This window comes from Mastigoproctus giganteus, chromosome 13 (assembly GCF_048544385.1).
Source record: "Mastigoproctus giganteus isolate SK-2022 chromosome 13, ASM4854438v1, whole genome shotgun sequence".
In the NCBI taxonomy this organism is placed as follows: Eukaryota; Metazoa; Arthropoda; class Arachnida; order Uropygi; family Thelyphonidae; genus Mastigoproctus; species Mastigoproctus giganteus.
This window is the reverse complement of record NC_143587.1, coordinates 75,959,763-75,979,605: the sequence shown is the minus strand read 5'-3', so window position 1 is coordinate 75,979,605 and position 19,843 is coordinate 75,959,763. Positions and strand designations below refer to the sequence as shown.

General features: G+C 38.4%; 1 protein-coding gene across 1 annotated transcript; it reads right to left on the bottom strand.

Annotated features, from left to right (window-relative positions):
• Positions 1-821: 821 nt before the first annotated feature.
• LOC150076185 (uncharacterized) lies at positions 822-17,619 on the bottom strand. The gene is made up of 8 exons (XM_090387280.1): positions 17,340-17,619; positions 6,366-6,434; positions 5,985-6,037; positions 5,487-5,558; positions 4,497-4,529; positions 3,784-3,807; positions 2,284-2,316; positions 822-912 (listed from the first exon to the last, which is right to left on the bottom strand). The coding sequence occupies exons 1-8, from the start codon at positions 17,617-17,619 to the stop codon at positions 883-885; spliced, it is 594 nt and encodes a 197-aa protein (XP_090243406.1). The 3' UTR covers positions 822-882.
• Positions 17,620-19,843: the final 2,224 nt, after the last annotated feature.

The window sequence follows — 19,843 nt, the reverse complement described above, 5'->3', positions numbered from 1 at the left end:
TTCACTGAAGAACCATTCTATCATTTCGGTTTGCAATAGATATTAAATAACTCCATATATTACAGTTTGTTACTTTCAAAGAATGACAACAAGGTAAAATTTAGTCACAGATCATGTCCTAGTAGTATTTCAAAGTTAGCGAAGGACCGTTGTTATAGACACAAAAAATAAGTTCTTTTAATCAGGGGAATCGTAAATGCATTACGAATATCCATATAATTATTTCCAGTATCTCAGAAAAAAACCTTTGACACCTATTTGCATAATGAAAGCATTTGTGACACATATTCTATTATTTTGTTATTAAATATATCGTTTCTGTCTCTCTGAGATAACTGCTGTGTTTCATTGTATTGTTTTGTTCAATAATTACTAAAAGAGAAAATTTACAGACTCTTTTATTGTCTTTTATTTATATTATCCTAGATTTTATTTAAATGAGCCTAGATCAATCCATTTAATTTTCAAATTATATTTTAAATATTTAAAAAAATAATATCAGTTATATCAGTAGAGTTTCGTGTTTGATAGATTTTATATTTATATCCAGATTTAATGAGCGGTTCACTGGTTTAATTTTGCCTCGTCAAAATACCAAGAATTTAATTAGTAAACTTGCATCTGTGTTGATATTAAAACACACTTTTCGTATTTCATTCACAATGAAATTACACGCAATAATTGTGTTCTCCGTGTACCAACACACACACACACATAGAGAACACAATTTATACTTTAATGAAAATAGTATTTCAAGGATTCGTGTTATGTTTAATTCCTTTATTGTCATTTATTTATTACATTGATTCACTTTTCATTCTCTTGTATCTTGTCCATTGGGTCGTAAAGGAGATCCTGGAGGGAGAAGTCTCGTTATTTCGGTTAGTCACTGAAAACTTTTCCGAGACATGACTGTCAAAAAATAAAAATAAATAAGGATTATTGCTCAGAACATTAGACATAAGTTATTTATTCATGATGGTTATCAGTAGCAAGCTAAGTTCAATGCTGCGCGTGATTTCCGAAAAATAAATGTGCATCTTTCATTACAGATATCCTTATATTTATCTAAATACAGTATAGTCAAGTGATCAATCAAATTCACAAGAAGAGTTCGGGGGAAAAAAACTGTCTTACAATATCAATAATAAAAAACTTAATTAGCATCATTTTGACTTTCTTAGTCTCCAGCTCTTTGACCTAGTCTCCACCCACGTTGTCGACGCCTGTTAGTCAGTGAAGTGGAACCATGCAACCCTCGAATGTTTTTTATTCCAAAAAAAAAAAAAAAGAAATCGGATTAAAATTTCTCTTAATCTTAATAAAAAACACAAGAAACTGAAAGAAACTGTTGCCCTTGCAGTTTCTTTCAGGAACAGATCAAATTAATATGCTAAGTATCTTATATGCAGAATGGTCTGGTAGTTAATGATCAAATGCATGAAATACCAGTACGCAATTTATTTTAACGAAATAAACTCAAGAAACTTTACCCTTTTCATCTTCACAAACGCACACAAATAAGTCACGGGCACAGACAGAAATCAATCCTTTAATTACATACATCACTTAACCAACTCTGTACTCTCAGCACAAGTCCGATAGAATTTTTTTTCCTCATGGCCTTTTTTCATACTTCGACTTTCTGCAACCCTCCTCAGTATTTCCACTTCTATCTTCCAATCTCACTCTTTCGAATCTACTGCACATCCAAATCTAACTAACCTCAATATTCATTTTCCCTGTTCTCGCAGTATCACAGTAAACGTAATCACCATTCTCCCACTATCAATATATTTCTTTCCATCCAAATGTTCTCTATTGCTATTGCACATCCTTGATTCCTCTCCTATCATCTCCTCCATTATTTCCTCATTCTTCTGCTCAGTAGTCTCAACGTAACCCTTGCTGTATGTATTTGAATATCAGACTTGTATATGTAACATTGGTTATTTTTATGTGGCTAAAACTGGATACGTACAGCGCGCCATCGATGTACATGTAACTTTTGATCGATAGCTAATGGTATATCCAAGGAATTTCCTCGATACTCAATGCAGGGAAGATGATACTACGTTCTCACTTGATCATGTTGCTGTGACACAGCCGTGACACAGCCATTGATATCCTGGCTAATTTACAAAGGCACAGGCTGGAACTTGAAGAAGTGCTGCAACAACCAATCTGTATTTTACTACAAACTAACCTTCAAAACAAAATTATCATAATATTCATAAAAATTAATAAACTTACCATCGCATTCAAATTATTTAATAAACTTACCATTACTTTTGTGTTTACTTCTTGGTTATTTTTCTATAAATAAACAGAAAAAATGTATATTAAATTATAAACACCTTCACGTAATTTAGTAACATGTAAATATGTAAATACTCTAATTTCGAGAAATTAAGCTGCAACGATGTTTTCTTTAGTTTGTCAGTAACCGCAGAGTAACGTACCAACTGGGTGGTACTACACTTAGGGTAGTGGAGAATCAAAAGGACCTGAGGGTAATTGTGCAGTCAGATATGAAGTTTTCTGAGCAGTGCAGATGGGCTGGAAGAGTAGCTCATGGTGTCTTGTCAATGGTATACAGGAATTTTGCTAGCAGAGATAAGGGGAGTGATTGTCCCCTTGTATAAGGCAATAGTCAGGCCACACCTTGAGTACTGTATACAGGTCTGGAGGCCTCATTTCAAGAAGGATGTAGAGCGGCTGTAACGAGTACAGAGAAGGGTAACGAGATTGGTGAGTGGAACAAAGGGTTGGTGTTACCAAGAGAGGCTTAACTTCTGCAAATTGCAGCTTCTTCATGTGGCTAAAACTGGATACGTTTTATGTGTTATGTGTTATACGTTTTATACGTTCTAGGCACCTGCGAGGTGATCTAATTGAGATGAATAAGGTCTTGAATAAATTGAGAAAGCTCAGTGCTAATGAGATTCTTCCTCTTGCTCAGATTACTCACCTGAGGGGGCATAATTCAAATTGAGGAAAGACAGATGTAGGATAGACGTGCGGAAATTCCCCTTTAGCCAGCGGGTGGCTGATAGTTGGAACAAACTTCCATCTGCTGTAGTGGAGGTCAGCAACTTAAATAAGTTCAAGGAAGATCTAGACAAATATTTGGAGTGAGTGGGTGGGTGGGTGAAATGGGAAAGGTGTATCATATTCCTCTACTAATGCTAATTACTGTCCCTTATTGAACTTCAATAAAACTCCAATTTATTTATGTCTTTTCTGTTGAACATTACCTGTACAATTTCAGAACTGTATATTTTTCAATTGTATATTTGTAAATTCATCGTTTTTTTTTTAAGGGAACACCCCCTAAAAAGCCAGTAGCTTATGTGTTCTCCCTCCCTCTTTGCTGTTATCCAGAATTCTATCAAGCACATATTTTTGTGGATATCTTAGATTTTATAACTCTAACTTAACTTTCGGATAGCAGCATACTGTTCTTGCATGCATATGCTAAGTTTTAAAGTATTTATAATTTCAATTAATAGTATTCGAGTAACTCTAAAGAAAGCTCCAAAATATTCGCATGCTGAGCTGTCATTTTAATGTGAGGTTATTCTGTTTTCTATCAGTTGCGTGTGTGTCCTGCATTTTGTAGCAATAAATTGCAAAATATCGTAATATATCAATTATCAAAGCCATTTCATTCATACGCTAAATTGCAAAATATTTAAGATACACATAAATCACATTTTCTCTATTAATCATTACATCTCATCACTAAGCGTTAAATGCTTGAATTAAAGAACATCAACTTACTTGGCACTTAGCGATTACACATTCCTGTAATAAAAATTGAAACGTTAATATGGATTCTAATGGAAACACGCGTAACAGACTATCACATAACTATAAAAACTTGAAAACATTTAGAAAAATCTAGAAAGCACTATGTTTGTAGTTGTTATGTTATTTTGGGCTCTTAAGAGTGTAATACAAAGTTCTTGACGCATACAGAGAATGCGAAGTTCCAATGTCCAAAAGTAGACAAAGATAACACCATGGGATGTATTGGATCACTTGGTAAAAATGCCAACAAGAGCTGCTGTGTTACATTAGAGCTATTAAAAGGCAGACAACATACATGACGCTTCGAGAATCATTAGAGGCAATAGCAAAGGTCACCAATGTGTCTATGCAGTTAGCGTCTAAAATCTTTAGACTCTAAACTCAGGCCTCCCTAAATAAGTGGCAAACGGAGACTTATCGTGCCAGCTTACCACGAAATTAGGGATTTAGGATTTGGATTAGGGATTTTGCTGGATTAGTGCTGCAGACCAGTTGTTTCATTTGTGTCAGAATTAAGGTATCGGTGACGACAGAACTTCTTGAACCCCTAGCTTCTTACAGAACTTCTTGAACCCACAGAACCCCAGCCTCGTGGCTTTAGATGCCTTTTCATGATACATGCGCAACACACTAAATTTAGATACTCATAAATCAGAAATTTAAATCGTAAATCAGAAACTTACCGCGATTTCATTCACTTGACTACAGGTCTTCGTCTGCAAAGAAAATCAAAGTATGCTGTAATTAATCTATTCATTTTAGATAAATTCTTAAATTCATTTTAGATAAATTTAGTACGTAAACATCAGATTTGACCAGCGATTTCATCATTTCTTAGACAACAATGGGATCAATGTCCTCTTTTGAGAAGCCATTTCATATTTCCTCCTCATTATGTGAAGATATTTTGCTAGTAAAGGCCAGTCAGTGTACTGGCGTATATGTATCGTAGCGTGACGTTGGTTTGTGTTCAGTAACTGGCCACAGCCCAGATGGCAGTGGACAATGTCACCTATATTACCATCCCTGGCACTTTTAGCAGGGTCTGGGATCAAATATCTAGCGTTCCTTATAGATTTATAGATGGAGCTCATTTTACCTGAGTTTAAATCCCTCGCTCATTAGCGAGGGATTTAAAGAAAAAATTAATATCCTTCCGTCCTCTTTGCTATTAAGTCCAGAGCGTTCTGATACGAAGAGAACCGTATACTCCGTACTGAATGGGACGAAGAACGACCCAAAGATAGGCAATTAACAGAGTTTAGCTTTACAGGTTGACTTTACCAGAAAATCCAAAATGGGCGTGGATAGGATTCCAGTCTTAGACCTTGAAATTGTAGCCCGCTTCAACACAGAAGAGTTCACTATAATTTTTAACAGAATAATCCGACAGGCCGAAATGTCTTCCAGCTGACTCAACTAGTGGATAATTTTCTCTTGATTAGAAAGCAAGCTCGAAAGGCTTTGGATTGCTGGTCAATTTCAATTGCATCTTCTTTATTAAAATGCATATAAATATATATTTTCAGGATACAGAAATATTTGGTCACAGACCTAACCAAACCCAGACCAGTGATTGTCACCATGGTTTCAGCATCTTGAAACACCGACATAAAGATGTTTTTTCCCTTTATATTAATCATGAAAGGCATGTACCACACTTAAATACTTACTTTGCACGAATTATTCAAGACATCCTTGAATTGAGCAAACTCGGTCTGCTTTTCTTTCATGCATTCGGATATCTGTACAAAACATAAAATAAAAGATAAATGGATGAAATATGATATATTATCATAATATGTGCTTCTTAAGCCACCCTCCCCTTTTAAATGAAAATACATTAAAAATCCACAACTACAACAAAATTATGTATATTTAAATTCAGACACCATCTTTTAAAATCTTGAAGGAGTCAGGATACCGAAAGTTATCCACGTGCGTGACGCGCTTTAATGACTGATTAAATTTTATTTTTCCAATTAGAATAATGAAACGTTCGAGTCTCGTCAATAACGTGGACCTTTTATGGGCTTTTTTCACTCTGTGGCTGAGTTAGTAGGTCTTAGGCGTAGATATCAAGGTTTTGCCCCAGAAAGTGGGTAATTCCTAGTTAATGATTTAAATAATAATTCAATGAAATAAATACAATAGAGTCATTAATTAACTACCTCTTTTTTGACACTCTCGAAACAAAGGACTACTGCTTCTGTCTTGTTGTTTTCTAAATATTAAAGATATAACAAGCATTTTAAATATTATTAATATTATTAAAAGAAAAATCATTTAATATAAAGAGAGGGGTATCTCAATGCACTCATGCAGGGCCAGTAATGTTCGATATTTATATAAATGACATATTTGAAGTGATTAAGAGATCTTTTATAAAAGTTTTTGCAGATGATATAATCTTATATACAGTTGGAAAAAAACTTAACAGATATGACGTGATTTACAGCAGGATTATATTCGTTTGCAGAGTTGGCTAAATGATAATAAATTAGCACTCAATTTAACTATTGGCTTGAAAAAAAAAGAAAAAGAAAACTCACCGCAGAGTTGCTCCAAACCCTCACAATCTTCTGTCCAGCATAACTCCAGAAACATGATAGTCATTGCTACTAAAATCAGGAAAACCTTCATCATTCAGTTAGTTTCTTGTGACGACAAGGAACAGGAGAAAAGAATAGTGTGCATTTAATTTAAAAGGATCGCGCGAGTGCGCGCACACACACGCGAGTATATGTACAGCATCGTCATCAGAGCTACATGTAAATGGATTTATGTAATCAGCTTTCATTGACGTGCTTTAGTAGATATTTCATTTGTTGGGGATGCAATGCGGAAATCTTAAGGTTGGTAAAGAAACAGTTTCTTAAAGCACAAAAGAAGAAGTCATATTATTATACCTTGGATGACGCTCGTCGCTGGTAGGCAATTTTTGTTTTCTCTCCCTGTTAAAATTCAGGGTTGTTGTAGTAGGGTTTTAGGAGCATCAACTAAGGCCATATTGCTCGTGTATATTGACTAACTCAAATACGTTGTGAAAAAGGCTCATGAAAATTCTTCGGGTCATCGACGGAACTCGAACTCAGGTCTTTTCCACACGGTGTGGGGGAGGATGGCGACCTTATCAACTGTGATACCAACAAGAGCTAAAACTGAGCGTGATTCTTGTAGATTTGACGTGGCTGAATTCCAATATGGCAACCGTATTGCTGTCACTGTTCAATGTTCCAGTCCAGTCGTTTTGTGTTTTATACATTATGCAAAAGCATTTGATTGTGTTCAACATGAGAAACTATGGGAAACGATGACTGATATGGGTTTCCCAATCCACATAATTCAGCTGATTAAGTTACTGTACCAGGAACAGGAAGGAATTGTGAGAACCAACCATCATGGGGGAAACACGGGCTTTTTCACAATAGGTAACGGTGTCAGGCAGAGCTCTGTTTTGTCACCTCACCTTTTTAATCTTTATGCCGAAGATATCATGCGTAAAGCTTTGGAAGATTTAGAGACTGGCATCAAAATTGGAGGGCTGAAGATTAACAACCTTCGTTATGCAGATGATACTGTGATAATTTGTAATTCTAAGGATCATCTTAAAGAAACTCTGAGGAGAATATGTGAATCAAATAAGAAAAAAGAATTGTTTCTGATTGTGTGTAAAACTAAAATTATGGTGATTGGTGATTATCTCGGTTCCAGTAAAGTGACGGTTAATGGGCAAGATATTGAAGAGGTTGATGAATTTGATTACTTAGGGTCAAGAATAAATAAAAATAGTGACTGCTCAAACGATGTAAAGAGACGACAGCCAATTGCTAAAACGTTGATCGCTGATCTGATAAAATTATGGAGAGATCATGATCTGCCCCTAAAGACGAAACTGAGAATCATTGATTCGTTAATTTTTCCAGTTGCCACCTATGTATGCGAAGGATGGAATCTGAAAAGAGTTGACAGGAAGAAAATGGAGGCATTTGAAATGTGGTGTTACAGGAGAATACTGCGTATTTCTTCTTTGGATCGAAGAACAAATGAGTGGGTATCGAATAAAATTGGCAGGTCTAAAATTCTTCTTCATAGCATAAGAAAACTTAAGTTTTTTGCCATATAATAAGAAGGGAAAACCTTCTGTTGAAGAATATAATTAAAGGAAAAACCGAGGGTAAGAGGTGCAGAGAAAGACCTGAAACTAGGTGGAAGGATGGGATCAGTGAACATCTGGGCATGACACTTTGCGATGCTGCTTGTAAAGCACATGATTGATGCAGCTGGAGGAATTTGTTGGTGGCCACAACAGCTCATCAGGGAGCTATGTGACTGGAAGAAGAGATTGCTGTCACACTCACCAGTTTTAAGGGAGAAGGGATTAAAGTCAAAAACTAAGTTCCTAGACTTATCTATACGACTAACATAAACTCTTCTTCTCTTTAATTTTCTTTTCATAGATTTCTGTTTTGTATATTCATCCTGTTGAGGTAAAAATTATTTTATTTCTTTTACAGCGAAAGTTATTTTTCTTTGTAATTCTAAAATACCTGAATAAGCTGCTTAAAATAACCCTGAAATGTGTATTATAACCCTGAATAGGATTACAATACATATTTTAACTATCGTTTTTAATAAACACTTTTCTTTGTTCCACATACGCTACAATTACCTTTCATTATATTTCTCCCAGTTTTTGTTTTTATTTGCATAACATTATTTTTTAACTTGTTCTGGTGGAAGAAACCCAAATGAATCAAAATATTCCACATATTTAGGTTCTTTGTTGTAATAGCACATCCAATGAGTACCACTTCCTGTAATTGAATCTAAATTAACGATACCACTTTCAAATGCACTAACAATGTTTTTCTTTCGATTTTCAGATAAGTAAACTCTATAAGATTGATATAAACTCTATGCACCACATATACACATTACTCGAACCTCCTCCAATTACTATCTAGCAGAGTAAAGGCAGCGATATTACATATGATCCGGATGCCTCCAAGAGAGTTATCCGTAGATTCGGACTGATGGACCTCGAGGATTCTGGCTGTGAACAACGTTTTAGAGCTGTATCCACAAAATATAAAGAAGAGTAGATCTCGCCATGTCCATCATAACCTCAAAAGACATCAATCATACTGCATGATGGAAGAGATGGAAGGGGGTTGCCGGAGCTTTACTCTGAAGACTAAACATGGGTTTCTCCATTTCAAGCTTCCAGTAGCCAAAGTGGTGTTTTGGCACCGGTTAGTGAGAGTTATCTAGTATCCAGTATTATAGCCTGGTAACGCAGAGGGACGACATTCCTCTGGTTGGTGTGGCACCACACCTGGACCCCTGCAACGTTGATTCACACCTAAGTGCACCCTCCAGTATACTAGGTGCAGCATTTCATGAATTGTACATGATGTTATACACAGGGTTTCTAACAGTCTCATTCTAGAGATAGATATGAGATGAATTAATTTTTTTATATATATTCATTTCAGCACTATATATTCATTTGAAATTTACAGTCATCCCCTTCTCCTCTTCCTACAATATCGAAGAAAATGTGCATTAATCGTTTACAAGGTTGTTTAAAATTAAACTGGAATTATGAAAAATTAATTGTAGAAACAATTAAAATTATGAAATATCTACAATTAACATTTTGGGATAACTCTATTTAAAATCACGAACATTTTTATCCACTGCATAATTAGCCAGCATATTTATTTAAATATTGTTAACACATTTGCTCTACTGTGATGAAAATTGCAGGGCTGATTAAGAAGGTAATTTTATAGACAAGTGGATCGAAAACTTATTAGATTTTCACGTGTCTCTGGTAATTTATTTATCAGTTTCTTAAACTGTTTCAGTGATATGAATTTATATTTATTTATTTATTTACAGGAAGGTTATTACACTTCTATATTGTTGGGTTTTTGCACTTCTGTATTTAATAGTTTAATAGCGGTGACTATTCGGATATGGGTGCTTTCTCAAGATTTTCTTCTCCTGTCCCAAAACATAAAAGACCTGAAAACAACTGATACATTCAGAGCATTGAAAACAAAGACAGTCACAGCTTTGTGGAGCAGTTGGTAGACATTGAACAAACTTCATTGTATCCAGTACTCACTAATACTCACTAATGCATTCTAGGAAGGGGTAGGAAATTTTAGGAAACTGAGCAGACATATTGGCTGAGAATGAGTTGATTCTTGCAAGGCTTTATTGCTGTTGCTGTTACTGTTGTTGTTGTTGTTGTTGTAGGGTTTTAGAAGCATTTTGCTCCGTCTATATTGTCTGTAAATTTCGTGTGTTCTGCGATCGATTTTCTGTTTGCTGACGAAAAACATGATTTTCCGGGAGAAAAAAACGTGGTATACCGGTATAACTTAAGATAGACCGGTATACCATGGCCCATTTTCGGACTTTGCCATTCATTGCCATTCAATCTTTCCATAACATAAACCAGTACATCACCTGTGGATTGATACTGACGGGATCCATACTGGCGATCATTGATCAGACGGAAGGTTTCAAGATAGCTTATGAGTTGGCAGTTAATTTATTTCTCCATTACTTTAGAAAGAATAGAAGTAGCACGCAATGGGACGAAGAATGGATGGGAGTGATTTGTCACTCTTTTTGAAGTGAAACGTCTTTAGGCGAGCTCCAGGCAGTTTTCAGATGGGAGTAACTTGCGTTCGTGAATTGACAAAAAGCGCAACGAAAATGCGACACAACAAACTAGCCATACGTAAATGCATTAGAGGCGATCTGAACAGCCAACTATCGTACTAGGTTGAATGCACTCGTTGTCGTCTGATCGCTGAAGTCTAGCAGCATTAGGCGCGGTTAATAATTGGGACAGTTATCACTTGCGAATACCCGTTGTAGTTGCCTTTTTTTTTTAAGTGGTAAGGTTTTAAAAATGTAAATCTGTGCTTTATATCTTTACTTTTATAGCCTGTGGATAATATTCCTCCTATTTTCGCTTATTGGAATCGCCGTTAATAGAATTAAAATTCAATTCGTTAACGTGATCACAATGAATTACTACATATCGTATAGTGAACGGTATTTTGTTATGGAGTGTCCATCGTAAATGATTTGATCGCACAATGAACTAATCGTAAATCTGGGTCCACTGAAGCGAGTGTTGTAAGGCGTATAGAGTACGTATACGTGCAATGCGACCACCTCCATTGAGTGCAAAGGAAAGATCTTAGCTATTTCAACAGCGGAAGAAATTACAGCGGGCGATGGATGGAGTTGAACAAAGAAGCCGGAGAAGATCCATCCACATCTTCAGAGCCTTACATCTTCCCAGAAATGTTAGAAGTGAATTTGGAAGCAGTAGTGGAAGTTGATACTGCAAATGAAAGAGATGAAGAGCCCTCGAAGCCTAGTCGTAAACGAAAAGCGAAGAAGCCAAAAGTGAGCTAAAAAGAGAACTGGGATATAGTAACATGTAGATTTATTCAACAGTCGTAATGTAGCCTAGTCAGGGGGTTGCAGTTAGAAGTCTCGTCGTTGGAGATAATCAGGTGGCACAGTCTGGTAGCCGTTGTTGTGTAATAAAATTTCAGGTACTTACTTGGCAAGCTCCCTGGATCTACAGCCCATGTTGTGGATGTCTGCTACGTGTTTAAAACTCAGTTTCCGGTAAAAAAAAAATGTCCCTAAGATCTCTGTACTTGGTGGAATGGGAGCTCTGTGGATTTCAATTGTGTTGAATGTGATTTTAGAGAGAATATGATTAATACTGATTTCTTTGGCTTTATTTTTAGCGAAAACTGCGAGAGGTGTGTTGCAGGTCCTGTAGGCTGTTGATGATAGACGCAGATGCGATATTTGGGCTGTGGGTCTCGTGGATCCGAGAGATGAGCCTCAGATCGTCAGAAAAACTCATGAAACCTGTTTGCTGACTTAAGAATTGATAAATTGCGGCAGTAAAGAGCAGCTCCAGTGAAACTTCACCTTGAGTTTTACCAACCTTCACTGTCCTTTTGAATATTTTTTTATTCACAGTCAGATGGAGAACTTAATGTTAAGAGCAACTTTAGTATACAAGAAAATCGCCTATGATCTGGTATACTTCCTCACGCACTGCATTAATATCCCTGTAGGAGGCCGGGGACATCCATTGGGCATCCAGGTAGACCACTGCTAACTCGGTCCTACCTTGAAAAGCTTCCAGAATTCTGTTGGTGGTCGCTAGGAGGTTTGTTATGGTGAACCTATAGTGGAGAATCACATGGTATAATCTGGTGTATTATGGTTGATGGTATTATAGTATGACCAGCCAAAATCTAAATAAGCCAATATCCCGACAAAGGTCCAAAATAATCAGTAGTTATTAACTGGAAAACACGCATGTTCTTTACCAAACAAAACTTTCTCTTTTATTTTTTTTTTTTTTGGGCCCTCCTTGGGAAATTCAAATGACCCCGGGGTTCTCCCCGCCCGAGTACTTATTCTCCCTCCTCCCTGATCCAGTTCAACGCGCCGATAGACGGGCAACAGAAAGTCAGTGTGTTCCAGTTCCCTGGCTGAGGCCAGATGAACAACAGCAACACAATCCAGCACTAACACTCCACCAACATACACACTAAATCATGTTCTCTGGTCCTTACAGAGTTAGTTTCTATATGACACAGAGTTCACTAGGCGGAGTTGGGAGAGTATCCCCGGTGCCGCTTTCATGTACCATTAAAGTCCAGGTAGATATTGGTCTTACTGTTCCCACATTTTACTAGATGGTCACCTGGACGACTGTACTACTTCGCTGCGGTATTACGAGATAAGACACACGACCATCACCACGTGCATCGACCACGCGTGTGACCTTTGGCTGGTTGTTCGACAACTGTTGAGCTAATCACGATAAACTCGTGACACCACAGTACAACAGCACTTAACCATGTTGGCTTCGAGATATTGGCTCCTGCACGTCTTGCTTCAACAATCATTCCACGTTCTAAGTTGGAAAGATCTCCACGCCGAACCATTCCTTCTCACAGACACTAAAAAAACGGATCGCTATCCATGCGAACTACAATCTTATATCAGTCGTTCCCAATTTGAGTCTTCACAAGCGTAACAAACCAGTCCATTCCTACTCAAGGGAAGGGCAGGTAAATACAGAGAGAAGTCAGTGTAAATTACTGTACTATTGTCACTCAAAGCTGCTGCCTTTGGGGCAAGAATAAGCGGTGATTCGTACATAATGCTGACTGGTCCACGTTACTGAATTGGTGACCTCATTATTGGAAACAATAGGTGGAGTCTTGCTGACTTTGATGATCATGTCAGGATGAGTGGGATAATGCATCAGAATGCACTGTGGACATGTGATGTGGTCCCTGAACATTAGTTCCACTCTCCCATGGTATTCTTTGATGATAAAGAACCCCGTAAAATGGCCAGATATGATTGTAGTGCAATTTTCGTGCAATGTGTGTGTGTTGTTTAGTTGTTTCTGGCTACTTTGCTACCATTCCATGAGGTGGTGCGCCACAAATATATACGTACTGTCAAAATGGGCAAATAAAAATCAAAACACACTAGATAGAATTCTAGAGTAGTTCTGGAAGAAGTAGTTCCTACTTCTTCCAAGAAGTAGGAATGGAAACCAGATAGATTCACACTCTTCGGCCTCCTGCGCAAAATGGGCAGTCGTTCAATACAACAACCAACATTACTCAACGCTACACAACGAAACATGCGCATTGTTTCAGTTTTTAACCTTTATTGGTACGATATCAACACAGTATACGCGGTGGGGAAAACATCTATATATGGCCGCCTAGTACAATAAATAAAACAAAAAGTTCACATCTGGCCACCGTTGATGGCATGTTGACGGTATGATATCATGTTCAAACCATTCAAAAAGCAGTTTTCTGTCGAAAAGCTATTTTCCAATTGGACAATGCTTGTCCGCATACAGCTATCACATCCCGATAGTGCTTATGTGAAGTGGAGATGCGTTTTTGGCCTGCACGTTCACAGATCTATCACCTACTACTAGGATATGACCTGTGTGTGTGTCCTGGTATCAAGGGTGGCCCCTAGGCATAGCCCATCTTCACCTAGTGGATCTGTATTGAATGTAGGACCTCTGCAAAGGAGCAGCCAATACCTGTGCAGCTGCTGTCTGGTGCCTGTCCCCAAGCGCCAGTAGCAAGGCCTGTTTTTTTTTTAAACCTTTTACATGCCAAAGTGCACGAAACCCGCACCCACTGGAGGTAGTGCAATACCAGTGGGTGCCCGCTATCCCGCTCACAGGCTGTCCAGGCCTAGAGCCCGCAAAAAAAAAAAAAAAAAAAAAAAAAAGGCTGGAGCTCCAAAAACCCATTGAAGTCACACAGCCAAGACAAACATTTTTAAAGAGACCTGCAGTTATCAGGAGCATTATATATCAGTTATCCTATTAAGTTTAGCATTAACAAGGAAATAAACTGTTAACATTGATTACATTACAGTGAAATTTATCACTCTCTCTCTGTTTGACAGTTCTAGCAACAGAATTTGAGAATTATTTACAGTTGTTTTTACAGCAACATTAGCTGTTACTTACCAATAGTTACATGTATTTCTGTTTTATACAATTGTAAAGACTGTCCAGTAGTCTAACTATTCAGGAAATATAGTCTAACTGTTCAGGAAATATATATTGTCTCATTTAATTTCTTCCCCGGTAGAATCTGAGCTTGTAGAGTAGGGCTATAGAAGTTTCCATGTAGATAGTTCACATAGTACTCCTGAGCTTTAGGCAGGAGAGGAAGTTCCCAGCACGCATTAAAGCACTCGCAGTAACACTAGCGTTCTTGCAGAAGGTTTTTCTATACGTGTAGCTATAAATTTTCTATACGTGTAGCTATAAATTTTCTATACGTGTAGCATTACATCAGTCAGAGAGCAGAAATTGGAGTTTTTTGTGTTCAATTGGCTTGATGGCATTTCAGATTATTGCAGGATTCATCCTATGGGGAGAAGATCTTATTTTATTTTTTTTTTCTTTTTCTTTTTAAATAAGATTTGATGAGAGAGAAGCGTGTTGGGGTGCGCAGAAGTATGGGTATTCTTAACTGTACGTTAAGCAATTATTTACAATTCTTCGAGGTTAGCTTCCTAATAATTTAGGCCCGTTTATACACAAAGCTTCTTGGAATCCCATCCAGCATCACTTAGAGGAGAAAGGGGTCTACCTGTCATTTCCTGTTGCGTTGATGGCTATCTTCCGATATGTTCTTCCCAAAAGTGAGTTAATCTGGATCATTATGACCCCGCAGTAGAGTTTCTAGCCGCAAGTCTTTTCTTGAAAACTGCCGCAGAGAACTGTTGAAATGTAGTGAAGACGTCAGAATTTTCAATGAGCAAATGTACATTATTTTCTGAGAGATTATTTATTTTACTCAGCAGTACCTGTCTTTCATTCGAATACTCATTACATTCAAAGAGAACGTGCTGCCATGTCTCAGATGCTCCGCAGTGACAGAAAGGATCAGGCTCAAGGCTCCTTTCGAAGAGTTTAGCCCTGAGCGATCCGTGGCCAGTCATTAAATATGATGTAGTCATGCTAGGCACAAACCATTTTGAGACTGGAGTAATGATGCGAATTCAACATTTGAAATGTATGTTCGTGTAACCTCACCGTGTTCACTTTCAGCCCATCTTTGCTGCCAAACAGCGGTGAGTTCCTTCCAGAGTCTTCGTTTTTCCTCTTTTATTCTGTTCGTAGGGTCTGTTACAATGTTAAAAATATTTACAGAAATTCCTTTTTTGAGATTGTAGATCATACCCCTGTAGGAGATATAAAGATCCAGAGGCAGGGTTCCTGCTACAACTTGTAGGGCATTATTCGACACCGTCCGAGGAGCTTGTAGAAGTGTGAGCAACACCGAACGCTGTAATGAAAGAAGTTTAGTCCTGGTCTTAGTTTTTGAGGCCCTCCAGAACCAAACACCTGCTGCGTACGCAGCAATTGGTAGGAAGATAGCCTTATAGTATAAAGACAACGTCTTTTTGCTGAGGCCCCATTCTTTTCTGGAAATCCTTGCAATTCCAGCCGTGAAGTTTTTAATTTTCTCAGAAATTTTGGATACGTGAGTATGAAAGTTTAGTTTGTCATCGATTGTAAGTCCCAAGTACTTGGTGCTGGATACGTAGGGGATTTGTGAGCCATTTAGGATAACTGTGGGAGATCTGCCATAATTGAATTGCTTTCAAAAAACCATGAAATTAGTTTTTGTAGGGGAAATTTTGAGCTTATTTAGATTGGCCCAGTTGGATAAATCATCCAATATTGTTTGGATCTTTTGTTCTAAGATTGTTCTCGACATTCCAGTAACGCCAACCGCCAAGTCGTCTGCATATGCAATTTTTTTGCAATCTCCATTTTTCTTTGTCAGCCATTGGTCTAAGACTGCATTCCAGAGGAGAGGCCCCAGGGCTGAACGCTGCGGGCACCCTCTGGAAGCAGTCGTGCTGTAAGTCAGGTGTTTGGCACAAACCTTGATCTGTCTGTCTTGAAAGTATGATCTCATAATTTGGTAGATATAATTATCACACATGGCTGAACGTAGCGACCCGAGGGCGCTCTCCCACCAGAGGGAGTCGAATGCGCCCTCGAAGTCCACGAACACCACCAAGACATACTTGCTGTGAGAATCCTGGATGTATTTCAGAAGAGAAATTATAGCATCTTCGGTCGAGTGACCCTTTTTGAATCCGTGTTGATGATCTGAGCACAATTGCTGGTCCGATAACATGCTTGCAATTCTGGGAGAAATTAATCTCTCAAAAAGTTTCCCTAAGTTAGCCAGGAGGGATATTGGTCTGTACGCCCTTGGGTTTGTTTTGACTTTTCCAGGTTTATATAAAATTTTCAGTAGAGCTAGTTTCCAGGGTTTGGGAAAAAGTCCTTCGAGGAAGCATTTATTGTACATATTCAGTTGTATATTGGGAAACAGTTTAAAAATTTTCACAATTACCAAATTCTCTAGCAAGTCAATGCCAGGGCATTTTTTTCTTATTGAGTTTAGCAGTAGCAGCTCCTAGTTCCACGAGAGTGAAAAGGCAAACATCGGTAGATCCAACATAATTCTGGTTTTTCCTCCTGATCTCTGCCTGTTCTTTGTCCTTTGGGAACAAATTATCAACGATCGTTCCGACAGTAGAGTGCCAGTCTGTTGTTTCTAGGTTATTACTAATTACAGTCTGATAGATATCTCCACTTATCAGTTTATTCCTCATTATTTTATATATGATTCCCCAGGGGTTGGTATTCCCAACATCTTTGACCAAGTTTTGCCAGCAGGTCCTCTTACTTTCAGATATGGCTCGATGGAATAATTTTCTTTTCTCTCTATAACTGTTTTTCAGCCTTTCAACGTCCTCGTTAGAAAGATGTCTACTACGCTGATATAAGCGTCTGGCTTGTTGAGTTTGAAGTCTCAAAGCAGAAAGCTGAGCGTTCCACCATGGCACTGAAGGCTTTCTTATATGTTTCCTTTTACTTGAGTTTGACATAGCTATATATAGATGTTGCTGAACAGTGTCTACATATTCTGAAGCCGATAGTTGGTTTAATGCTTCAGCATCCTCTCCATTAAATACTGTACGCAGATAATCCTCGAATTTTTTCCAGTTGACTTTATCAGTACGGTATCTTCTTAAGTCATGGACAGTCAAGTCATTGTGTTGGGAGTTCTTTGATATGTTGAACGTGGTGATAGCCCTGTGATCGCTGTTCACCAAGGAGGGTTTCACGTCCCAGTTTCCAGTTTTGTCATCCATCCTTATGGAAGTAAGTGTGACGTCAATGTTTGATTCTCCGTTGGTAGTGGAGAAAGTAAATGGTTTATTTTGTACATTTTTAATACAAAGGCTGTGAGCCATAATTAAATTTTCAAATTGGGCTCCCCGAGGATCAGTGAAGCCACTGTTCCAGAACGTCGATTTGGCGTTCAGGTCCGCCGCCACCACCAAGTTATTATTTGCGAATTTATCACAGATCTTGTCCAGTAGGTGCAATGCTATATGCACATCTTCTGAGGGGGGACAGTATAGTGAAGTTAGGTAGAAAGAGATGGAACTAGAGGATACGAGGATACAGGTAGCATTCGCTGAGCATTCTCCTGTAATCGCAGTAATAACTAGTTAGTTATTAAACACAACAATTGCAGTTTTGGGTGGAGGATCACAAGTTGCTATGATTCTAGTGGAATTGGGGTAGCCCATGATTTTATGCGCTGTTCCACCTACTTGGGATGAATAATATGGTTCCTGTAGACAGACAATATCATAATTATGTTCTATGGCTACGTTTCTGATCTCATCAGCTGCGGCTCGAGAGCGCTGTGCGTTTATCTGTAAAATTGTAATTGTGTCTGTATTTTGAGAATAGCCAAAGTTATTTCTGCTTGTAGTTGTATTATCCATCAACGATACGCTTATTTGCTAGTTCCATCGCTTTTAGAAACTCGGGGCACTTTCCATCCCTGACTGAGTGATTGGAGTCCTTGTTCTTGCGTTTACAGTTTATGCATTTTGGTGATTCTTCTCTGTTGGGGCACTCTGCGAAGATGTGACCCCCATTGGCACAGTGACTACATGACACGGTTTTATGAGAGCAATTTTGTGCAGAGTGCCCGTAGGCCAGGCACCTGAAACATTTGTTAACTACGGTGAATTTGCTGAATTTATGCGATGTAAAGCCTAAATATATTCGATTGTTTTGAAGTAAACAGTGGAGAAGTTGAGGATTGAATCCAATCACGCAGTTAGTAATACTGTTTCCAGAACCTGAGCTGAACCTAAATGTTGTACCCTCGTTTACCTCCTGTTGTGAGAAGGAATAATCTTTTAAATTTTTATGATATAGGTCGTCCAAGATATCTGCCTTACTATAATCTTTTGGAACTCTATAGACTAGAATTGTTGGGTTTGACATTTTTGGCTTTTCTATTGAAAGTCCTGCATTCTTGAGTGCAGGCAAGGTACAGATTTTGGTGGCATCAGATGAGTTTGTAGTCTCTACTAACAAACCCTTGTTCATTTCTTTATACTCGGTTTTGAGTGTGTTTGTCACCGCATTCCTAATGTCTTGACTGGACTGTATCACTGAGTTAGCAGTGGGTCTTAGGATTAGTATATTGCGTGGATCACCAGGTCGAGAAATCCAGGGGGTTTTGGCAGGCTCTGAATGGGCCACCATCTGTGGTTCATTTGACATTTCTGTTGATAATTGTCTAGGCTTTTCGCCCCGTCTTCCGGAATTAACTTTCTCCAATGGATGGGATCGCTCAGGATCAAGTCGGCCCCAATTTGATTTTGCAGCCTCTGCAAAAGTCTTTTTCATCAACGATTGATTTCCTCCATGGGAACCTCCTGGGGAGAGTATATGTTGATCAAAAATATCTGCCCGACATTCTGTGCTGGTCGTCTTGGCCTTCAGCCTCTCATTATCTATTATTAGAGACATTGTTAGTGCCTCCATGTCAGCCCAAAGGCTGTGAATGAAGTTTGATGCAATTTTCGTAACCATACTGGTATCTGCTGACATAAAATCTCCGAGCGCCTTCTTTATTTTTATAACTGTGGCGTGTACAATAGTTGGATCCAAAGAAGCTCCGAGATCCAAGGTATCGGTGAAAGACGTGCTTTGAACCCCTGTTGTCTGGGAGGGGCTAATATTTTCAGTATTTTCTGGATTTGTTGGTTCAGTTTTGTCACCAACTGTGCCAGTATCTTTCTGTACTGTATTTTTAGACTTTGAATCTTCCGGATTAGTGTGTACGTTTCAGTGTGAACTCCCATTTTCGTGGTCTGTTCGCTCTCCTTGAACAGAAACAGCTCCAGCGCGGCCGTGTTGATCAAGTTGGGTGAAATACACCTGGCTGTCACTGGCGTGCCGCCTTCTACTATACTGCAGTGGGCAGGGCGACGCCAGGTGGGAGTCGAGCAGCAATTTCTGGGGGGAATCCGGTACTGATTGGAAAGGGCTTACTTGTCCATTCGT

Excerpts from the sequence above, each read along its gene's own strand:
- LOC150076185 (XM_090387280.1), bottom strand. The coding sequence starts at position 17,619 with ATGGATGACAAAACTGGAAACTGGGACGTGAAACCCTCCTTGGTGAAC. Across the intron at positions 5,559-5,984 it reads TCGAGAGTGTCAAAAAAGAG|ATATCCGAATGCATGAAAGA; the intron begins GTAGTTAATTAA and ends TGTTTTGTACAG. Across the intron at positions 4,530-5,486 it reads TCTTGAATAATTCGTGCAAA|ACGAAGACCTGTAGTCAAGT; the intron begins GTAAGTATTTAA and ends TTTTCTTTGCAG.